This window comes from Balearica regulorum, chromosome 2 (assembly GCF_011004875.1).
Source record: "Balearica regulorum gibbericeps isolate bBalReg1 chromosome 2, bBalReg1.pri, whole genome shotgun sequence".
NCBI lineage: Eukaryota > Metazoa > Chordata > Aves > Gruiformes > Gruidae > Balearica > Balearica regulorum.
The window spans coordinates 167,891,618-167,901,366 of record NC_046185.1 but is presented as its reverse complement, the minus strand read 5'-3'; the positions used below and the strand labels follow the sequence as shown (position 1 = coordinate 167,901,366).

At 58.3% G+C, this 9,749-nt stretch overlaps 1 protein-coding gene across 2 annotated transcripts; it reads left to right on the top strand.

The window, feature by feature from the left end:
• Positions 1-1,901: 1,901 nt before the first annotated feature.
• On the top strand, positions 1,902-6,496 carry LOC104631685 (uncharacterized). Of its 2 annotated transcripts, none has more exons than XM_075746966.1 (5): positions 1,902-2,201; positions 2,863-2,989; positions 3,822-3,935; positions 4,412-4,516; positions 4,909-6,496. In XM_075746966.1, the coding sequence occupies exons 1-5, from the start codon at positions 1,902-1,904 to the stop codon at positions 6,126-6,128; spliced, it is 1,866 nt and encodes a 621-aa protein (XP_075603081.1). In that variant the 3' UTR covers positions 6,129-6,496. The 2 variants fall into 2 exon arrangements, with proteins under 2 accessions (XP_075603081.1, XP_075603080.1); XM_075746965.1 differs by having other exon boundaries at positions 4,864-6,496.
• Positions 6,497-9,749: the final 3,253 nt, after the last annotated feature.

The following is a 9,749-nucleotide window of genomic DNA, read 5'->3' as shown; positions in this document are numbered from 1 at the left end:
AAGTTGCCAGCCTGGGTGTCCACACAGCAAAATATAAAGGCTATTCATGAAGTAGCTGCACCTCCAGTAAGGCTGGGCACTCAAAAATGCCCTCATTTCCCATGTGAAAACACTGAATCCTGAGGTCCATCTACTGGCTGCTCCCTGAAGGCAGAGCTGGTGGCAATCGTGCTGTTAGGGGACCCAAGGAAGGGGCCAAGCAGGGCACAGATGGAAAGAAAATTGTGCAGCCGTTAAACACCATCCCCCATGGAACCAGGCCTGGGGCTTGCCCAGTCGTGGTCCTGCTGCAACAGGGATAAAGAGGAGCTGTGCAGTGGAGGCTACGGTGCAGACAGAGCTGTTGATAAGGCGTAAGCGGGAGAACATGGCCCAATTCCCAGAGCAGAGGGAATGAGGGGGCGACTGGATCCTTTCCACTGCCTCCGTGTAACCAGTGGATTCTGCAAAACCATCCACACACAGCAGACCTCTGCAACCCACATAAACTTTACCTGAAAAATAACCGGAAAACCTGGTGAAAGAGGAGGAGGAGGTGGCAAAGAGTTCAGTGTTCATGTAGAGAGTGGCTGAGGGAACTGAGGTTGTTTAGTCTAGAGAAAAAGAGGCTGAGGGTTGTAGCCAGGTGGGGGTCGGTCTGTTCTCCCAAGGAACAAGCGATAGGATAAGAGGAAACAGCCTCAAGTTGTGCCAGGGGAGGTTTAGATTGGAGATCAGGAAACCTTTCTTCCCCCAAAGGGCTGTCAAGCCCTGGGACAGGCTGCCCAGGGCAGTGGTGGAGTCCCCGTCCCCGGAGGGATTTCAGAGCCGTGTAGATGTGGTGCTTGGGGACGTGGGTTAGTGGTGGGCTGGGCAGTGCTGGGGTAACGGTTGGACTCCGTGGTCTTAAGGGTCTTTTCCAGCCTAAACGATTCTGTGATTCTTTGATTATGGCAGGGGGGTCCTGTCAATCAGGTTTTTTAAGGTGAAAGCATGGCTGTGGCTCAGCAGGCGCTGGGGCAGGGTGAGCCCTCATACCTCCCTGGCCTTGCCAGGGTGTCACCACATGCAGGGATTGTGCTTGGGAACTGTGCCCATTTCCTGAGCGCTGTTGTTCAGCCTCCAGACTAAACCACCCCAGTTCCCCCAGCCGCTCCTCATCAGACCTGTGCTCCAGACCCTGCACCACTTGGTTGCCCTTCTCTGGACACGCTCCAGCCCCTCAATGTCCTTCTTGGAGCGAGGGGCCCAAAACTGAATCCAGCACTCGAGGTGCGGCCTCACCAGGGCCGAGTACAGGGGGACGGTCACTGCCCTGCTCCTGCTGGCCACACTATTGCTGACACAAGCCAGGATGCTGTTGGCCCCCTTGGCCACCTGGGCACACTGCTGGCTCACGTTCAGCCGGCTGTCGACCAACACCCCCAGGTCCTTTTCCGCTGGGCAGCTTTCCAGCCACTCTGCCCCACGCCTGTAGCGTTGCCTGGGCTTGGTGTGACCCAAGGGCAGGACCCGGCACTGAGCCTTGTTGAACCTCACAGAGTTGCCTCGGCCCATGGATCCGGCCTGTCCAGATCCCTCTGCAGAGCCTTCCTGCCCTCCAGCAGATCAACGCTCCCGCCCAACCTGACATCGTCTGCGAACTGACTGAGGGTATGTACCACAAAGAAAATAATTAGCAATCATTATCATAGAACAGCATTGCTAATAATGACTAGGATTGCTAAATAACTCACAATGAGGTAAAACTCAGGGTGCTCCGGACTGGGAGGGGGCACCGCAGCCCAGGAGGCCACACCGGAAGCGACCACCCAGAAACTCCACCCCGTGGCTTCCACGATGGACCAATGGCGACGCCGCTGCCGATCACGTGAGAGCAGGGCGGTGCTTAAAATGGCGGCGCCGAGATTATCGCGCTCACCATGTGCGCGCGGCCCGGCCCCGCCCCTTTGGGGGGGCGGCAGGTCACGTGCACACCGGACACACTTCCGGTCGGCGCTGATCACTTCTGGGGGGGCGGGGCTCCGGCCGGAAGCGCGTGGGGTAGAGACGGCGGGAGAAGATGCCCGCGCAGCAAGCGCGCGGTTGGTTCTGGGGCGCCACGTCACGCGGCCTACTTCCGGCACGGAACCGGCGGGCGCACCGGAAGCGCCACCATGATGCCCCACGCGGCGGCCCGGTGGGGAGCGGCCCTCCCGAGCGCCATGGCAGGGCAGACGCAGGTAGGAGCCGGGCCGTGGCGGAGGGTGGCTGGGCCGCCCTCCCTGCCCCCGGGCCCCTTAACGCCCGGCTCTGCACGGCCCCCCGGCCCCTCACGCCTCTCCGGGGCGGTTCCCGCTGCTCCCCCTCAGCAGCCGCCATCATGGCGCTCTCTGGAATTCCCTCCTCCCGTGACATTTTCCGCCCAGTCCCTCCACAACATTGTCCTTCTCCAGCCCCCCCCGTGCTACTGCCCCCCCTCCAACCCTCTGCCTTGCTCCCCGCCCCTGTGACATTGCCCCCCTCCGCCCACCCCTGTCATACCTCTTTTTTGACAGCCACACGGCTGAGAGAAGCCAGAGCCCATTCCTACCCGCTCGCTATCCGTAGGGTGTTAGTGGGATGGGACCTTTGGGGTCACCGTGGACTGTCCTGAAAATAGACCCGAGCTCCATGCAAAAGGTCTTGTTAAAATGTTCTCTGGAGATCCATAATTCCCCTCCTCGGGGTACGCAGTCTCCTGGGAAGCACCGTCCAAACACTGTTTGGTGTTCCAAATCCCACATTTTGGTAGCTCTCCCAGGGGTGGAAATAGCGCCTGGAAAATTAAATCTATGTGAAACTCTTCTCCCCTGCGGCTATGGGCCTCCGTGTGTGAACGAGGGTGCAATCCTTGTGTGGCAGGAACCGGTGACCTTCGAGGACATTGCTGTCTATCTGAGCCGCGCAGAGTGGGACACCATTGCAGAAGGGCAGAGGGAGCTGTACCACAGCGTCATGCTGGACAACTACAAGCTCTTAACATCCCTGGGTAAACCTGCGGTTTTAACTCCTGGGCTTGGATATCAGCTGGGGGGGTGGAGGGGCACGGCTGGGGGGGGCTTCTGTCATATTTGACTCCATCAGAACTGTGCTGCTACCAGCACTTAGAGGGGTGATCAGCGTCTTTTGAACTTTGGCTGCAGGGTTGGGATAACTGCTCCGCGTACCTGCAGTCTGGTGTCCTGCAGTCTCTTTGGGAAATCCAAGCACAATATTTGGGTCTCTTTGAGCTGATGCCCACCTCTGAAAATGTAACTGCGGGTGAGCTGCCTGCCCTGAGGTCAGGCAGGGATCTTCTGGGGGGATCCAGGCCATGGGCCACCAACTCTGTGCCCTCTTCTGGGTGCTCAAGCTGCAGCGGGGCAGGAGTAGCCTGTACCAGGCAAGGTGCAGGGGAGCAGACCCATCACAGGACAGCAGAGTTCCCTGAACCAGCAAGGTCCCTTCAGAGGACTTGCCTGCTGGCACCAGTACAGGATGGACGTGTCTGATTACCTGGGAGGACATCTCACACCTAGGAGCTGCCCCTAGGATGAGCAACAGATAATTCCTCGCTGGGAAACCCTGTCAGCAGAGTTGGGAGTTGGTTCCCATACTCCCATCAGGGCCCTGCCCTGGTCCTTGTGAATAAATTTGTTACTGGCAGCAGCTCCAGTGTCTCTCTCTCTTTTTTCCCCATGTTTCACTGTTGTTTCAACTTCAGTTCTTCTGGTCACAGTGAAGAGCAGCTTGGCATGTCACAGAGAAGACCTTTATTTTCTTGTGTTAACAATTTATCTCTACAGTTTGTGTTAGAACAACACCCTCTGCTCCACCTCCAGGTTATCCAGGCCCCAAACCTGACATTTTATACCGGATGGAGCGTGGGGAAGAGCCATGGGTCTGCACACCGCAGAGCCCAGTGAGGTGGGATGGACCCGACAGCCCCTCTCTAGGTGAGCAGGAACAATCCAGCCCCCGTAGGACCACTTACCTCGATGGGGAGTGGCGGCACATTCCAAAGGCCGCCCCAAGCTCCTCTTCCGTAGCTGTGACCAGTGTGTCTCTGGGGTTCCCACTTGCCCTCCTGCCCAAATCCCTCCCCCCTTCGCTGCCTGTTTTGAGGCATCTCCCCCATTTCCCTCTGGCCCTGCCAGTCTCCCTGCACAGGGCAGTAGCAGTGTCAAAGGGAAATGGAAGCTGCCTGTCTCCCTGTGCAAAGGCTGCAGCTCTGCAGAGATGTTGCTGATTATCTGCTGCTGCTCATCCCCCTCAACCCATGGAGAATCCTCCCCCTATTCAGTAACCTGCGAACAGGATTGTGGTTTTCTGGCTGCTGGTGGCAAACAGGGCTTCCTCCTCCAGCCCCATGGCTGTGGAGCAGAATGGTTTCCTCCGCTAGGAAGGTGACATTCGTCTGGTTTCCCTGCAGGACGCGACAGGTACGGGAGCTGGCTGGAGGAGCATCCCTTGGGCTGGTGGCCTGGTGCTGGCGGGCGCAGTGTGCTGGAGGAGAGGACACAGAACCCCTGCCAAGGTGAGTCCTGGTCTCCCTTGACTCCCAGTCTCTCCTTGACTCTCCCTGGTGGTTCCTCCTCACCACCAGGCTCTGGAGCAAAGAGTCTGAGGTGGGCTCCAGCCCCTGTCCCCAGCCACCTGTGCTGCCCCTGGTCATCACTGCCAGGGCTTCTCCCACCCCTGCACAGGCAGCGTCCCTGGGCAGGGCTTGATTCTCCTGTCCATCCAGGCAGAGGCTGGGGATGTGGAGCCCGGGCAGCCCTGAAGTGGGGAGAATGGCCCTTTCTCACTGGATTGGGGGCAGGCTGTCAACGTGTCCCCCATTCCTCCCTTCAGCATGGTCCCCGTCTTCCTGTCCCATCACAGTGCCCCAGCCAGGAAGAAGGCAAACTCTTCCCAACCCTCTCTCAGCAGGAGGACGGTGCATGCAGTGGCGTCTCCGGTCTAGAAGACTGTTGAACAAGTTCAGGTGTCTCGGGGATAGGAGCGAGTTGCAGCCAGAGGAGGCTGGCAGAGGATCAGGGACGGTGGAAAGCCAAGATCAGGCACGGACGGTCTTCTGGCCTGGGAAGGAACGAGAAGCAGAGGATAAACAAGGGGTCACAGCAAACGTAACCCAACACAAAGGGTTCCCACTTCATCCAGTGATGGAACAGCAGAACAGAAAGGCAGATCCTCGGGAGCATCTGCGTGGTGACCATGGGGAGAGGTTTCAAAGGAGCGCCCCAAGTAGTCAGTGCACCTTGGGAGAATTGACATTTTCCCAGAGAAATGGGGAACTGTCTATCGAGGAGCTGAATGAGACTATTTTGAAAGACCACTGTTACTGTGTGATAAATGAGACGTGGCTCTTGCGTTGCGCCCCACGTCCATGTCCTCTGAGAGAACACGACTATTGCAGGAACCGTAAAGTTGGTGTCTCGGCACTTAAGGACCACGAATACTGTCACGTGCAAAGGATTCGTTATCAGGGCAGAGTTAATAAAATTGTTCGTCTTACTGGTAAGGCTCGGGCTGCGCTTCACAGGCTGGCAAAGCGAAAATCCCAGATAGGGCGAATCATCAGGAAAGCCAAGCGAATTGTGTGGCGTTACAACCCTTGCGCCCACAAGAGGTTAGAGTTTCCCCAGGGAAAGACCGGCTGTCTTTCTGAACGTGTTGCCTCAGCGACTGTCCCTCCTGCTAAGGCAGAAGACAACCCCACGAAGGGAATGTGTGGAGCGTTTTGTCGTCCTGCAAAGCAGGAGACTCTGCATCCCCAGCCTCAGAGGGAGGGCAGCTCCCAAGGGAGAACGTCAAAAGCACTTTGTGCCCCTGTGGTGTCTTTTGAACCTGTGGCTGCACCCTCACCCTCCAGTGCAGCTGTGAAGGTGAAGAGGGAAGCGACACACCCCAAGGCATACATACACCACGAAGTGCATAGGGCGCAGCTGATTCGGAGCCCTGACGCTAAGCAAAATGTCAAAGGACATGAACTCATTAATTCAAAATATGTATCACTGTGTGATGAATATAAAATGGTGATGCGGACTGTCGACCACATGTTGGACTCTGTATGCCAGAACTTCGAGCTTGGTGGCTATTCTCAGTGTAAGGATGTCTGGCCCATCATCATTCAGATCGACAGCTGATTGGCAGCAGGTCGGCAGTGGCTGTTGTGTCTGTCGAGGTGAACAGTCAGGACCTTCTTCCCTGCAGCAAAACCCAGTGAAGTGATTTGGGAGGATAAATGCTGTGAAAGGCATATGGAGGCGTATTGGTGGGTATAAAACTCGGTATGCAGCACCTGCTCGGGAAACCGGGATTGTCTGGGAGGCTTTGGGGAAAAGGACAAGGGAAGCATCAGTGTGGATAAAGGAGGAAGCACAGGAAAACAGAACGAAGGGGGAAGGATGGGAAGCCATGTGTGAGCAGGCAGCTGGTCAGTGTGTTTTCTGGCCAGGCTGTGCCTGATCACTGCGGTCTTTCCTGTCTTCTCATTAAACTCTCCTAAATTATTGTTCATGTTGTCACATCCCTGGTCTGTCCAGCAGCACGCGAGCTGCACTCACAAACAAAGGAGCAGCCCCTCACCAGCCCCAGATGTGGAGGAATCCCCCAGGGTCTTCAGGGCGCTGAACTCGGCTGCCATTAGTGCTTTGCTCTGCAGGCAGCGTGTCCAGCTTTACGGGGTTTCCCACTATTAATTTAAACAGAGTGAATGGAGAGAATTTAGAGTACAATATTAAAGGAGTACTTTGGGGTTTTCTGATGAGACTTCGCAGCTATCACTTAGAAAAGGATGTGGGGACTTCCTGCAGAACCCCGCAGCGCTCCCTTCCTAAAACTACTGAAACAAAGCACCATTCAGCAGATCTCTAATGGGGACACTGTTATGGCTGCCAGCAGAAGACTGCTCCCTGACGGGGAGGTGAAACTCCCTGAATAGAACCATGGGAGGTGCCAGGAGGAATTGGTGGATGTGTGGGATGCCAGTGAGAGAAGCAGCAGCAGCTGCAGGCAGTGCAGCATGGATGGCTGGGCTTTGCCGGTGATCACGGGGAAGCTGAATTCCCTGGGTGAGGGAAGTGGGGACTGGGATCTTCCGGAGAGAAGAGTCTTGCAAGACCAACAGTGCCCAGGGAACCACAACACTCATTCCAGCAAGGCTGAGATTACTCTTGTAATATCAGAAAAGCCAAATTTGGTTATAAGTGTAGCAAAACTGGGATGAATTTGTAATATTTTGTATCAGCAATAGTGTGGCCAGCAGGAGCAGGGCAGTGACCGTCCCCCTGTACTCGGCCCTGGTGAGGCCGCACCTCGAGTGCTGGGTTCAGTTTTGGGCCCCTCGCTCCAAGAAGGACATTGAGGGGCTGGAGCGTGTCCAGAGAAGGGCAACCAAGTGGTGCAGGGTCTGGAGCACAGGTCTGATGAGGAGCGGCTGAGGGACCTGGGGTGGTTTAGCCTGGAGAAGAGGAGGCTGAGGGGAGACCTGATCACTCTCTACAACTCCCTGAAAGGAGGGTGCAGCCAGGTGGGGGTCGGTCTCTTCTCCCAAGGAAGAAGCGACAGGACAAGAGGAAACGGCCTCAAGTTGTGCCAGGGGAGGTTTAGATTGGAGATCAGGAAACCTTTCTTCCCCCCAAGGGCTGTCAAGCCCTGGGACAGGCTGCCCAGGGCAGTGGTGGAGTCCCCGTCCCCGGAGGGATTTCAGAGCCGTGTAGATGTGGTGCTTGGGGACATGGGTTAGTGGTGGGCTGGGCAGTGCTGGGGTAACGGTTGGACTCCGTGATCTTAAAGGGCTTTTCCAGCCTAAACGATTCTGGGATTCTATGAACAGTCGTGGTGATTAACTGGAATGTATTGGAAAACATAGCGCCTGGGCATGACGTAGATGGTATGGAAGAAGGGGTGGGTACTGTCCTGGTTTCAGCTGGGATAGAGCTGATTTTCTCCTGGGCTTCACTTGGGAGCGTGTCATCGGTCAGTCCCGGGGCCCACCTGCCCCCGCGGAGCCCATTTGCTGCCAGCACCCCCGAGGACAGGTGGGGGGGGTGACTCCCGTGGGGCGAGCTGCCGGCCCAGCGCCCCCCCAGCCGCCCCTGCCCACGTCATCCCCCACCCACGCGCCACGGGCCTGGTCGTCCCCGGGGCGGTGGCTGCGTCACCGCCCAATGGCAGAGCGCCCCCGAGGTCACGTGGGGCGCTGCGCCAATGACGGGGAGCCGTCTGGTGGCCGAGCAGTGGCGCCGGGCCGCCACAAAATGGCGCCGCCGGTGAGAGCAGCCAATCGCGTGGCCTGCCGTCATCACGTGGGATGGGGGCAGCGCAGGGAGTTCCGGTCAGGACCCGAACTTCCGGGTCACGGGAACGTGACGTGCTTCAGGCACGAGGAAGGCGGGGTCCTCTACCGGAAGTGTGGAAGCGGATGTTTATGAGGTGAGACCACACCCCTTCCGCCGCGGTTGCCATGGTACCGCGGGACGCGGCCTAGTGCTTCCGCCGGAAGCGGGTGGTCGAGGCTCCGTCTAGCGGCTCGATCCGGGGCCGCCGCTCCCCGTTGGCATCCCCGGGCCCGCGGGGTCGGTGCCGGGCTCGGGCCTCCCCCACGCAGCGCCGGGGCGGGGGAGCGGCCGGACTGGGCCTCAAGGCAGGCGAGGGGCCGGCGGCAGAGCGGGGCCGGCCTGCGGGGGTTAACCCCCCCCGGGGAGGCGTCCTGGCACCGGGCCGTCGCCGCAGCCCGTCCCCTGCTCGCCCCGGGTCGCTCTGCCGGAGGTTTGTTATGAGCCAGCCCAGAACGAGCCCCTCCCCGGGTGTGCGGGGTGCGTGTCCTGCCTGCCCTGCCCTGCCCTGCCCTGCCCTGCCTGCTGCCCCCGGAGCCCTGCTGCCCCCGGAGCCCTGCTGCCCCCGGCTCTGGGCCTGCACTGCTGAAGGAGAGTGCGGTGCCTGTTTGGTGGGAGCCACTGACCCTCGAGGCCTCTTCTGAGTGGGACGGCGTTGCAGAGGGAGCTGTACTGGGGTATCACAGGGGACAATGACGAGCTCTTGACATCCTGGCTAACGGGCAGCTTTGACTCCCAGGCATAGCACTTCCATGGCGGGGGCTTCCTTCCTCTTCAAATCCATCGGGACCGTGCTGTCTCCAGCCCGTACGGGGTGATCGGCATGTCGCGAACAATTGATGGCTACAGGGTTGGGATAACTGCTCCCAGCACCCCAGGGGAGTTTTGTGCTGGCAACAGGCAGGGTTTGGGTCTCTTTGAGCTGGTGATTGCCTCTGAAAATGTCACTGTGGGTGAGCTGTGTGCCCTGAGGTCAGGCAGGGACCTGGCAGGGGGGCCTGGCCTGGCCCTCCCTGGGTGCTCACACCGCAACGCTGCTGTGCTGTCTAAGAGGTGGTTGTGTCCTGGGGTTTGGCGTTTTCTCCTCCACCTAAACTAGCAATGGAAGAGGGAAACGTATAATGGGGCAGGATGTAACCAGGGGGGTGCAGGCGAAGCTGTTAATGCTGAAACAGGAAAAGCCGGCAGAAGCGCTGGCATAAATCCCGCTGTGGTGCGCGCACATAACGGGTGGATGGGCACAGACATGGCCAGCCACACAGGTCAGCACAGACGGAAACACGCAAAGGTGTCGACTTGGCCTGTTCATGCTTCACCGACCCATTTTGTCGTCTTTATTCCCTCTCCCCTCTGTTTTCTCGTCCTCATTCCCCTTGGCCTGTCAAGATCCCTTCCTTTCCCTGCCTCTGGGCCTTGCCCTCAATATCC

Coding starts and splice junctions, on each gene's coding strand:
- LOC104631685 (XM_075746965.1), top strand. CDS start 1,902: ATGTGCGCGCGGCCCGGCCCCGCCCCTTTGGGGGGGCGGCAGGTCACG. Junction 3,936..4,411: donor ACCCGACAGCCCCTCTCTAG/GTGAGCAGGAAC, acceptor GTTTCCCTGCAG/GACGCGACAGGTACGGGAGC. Junction 4,517..4,863: donor GACACAGAACCCCTGCCAAG/GTGAGTCCTGGT, acceptor GTCCCATCACAG/TGCCCCAGCCAGGAAGAAGG.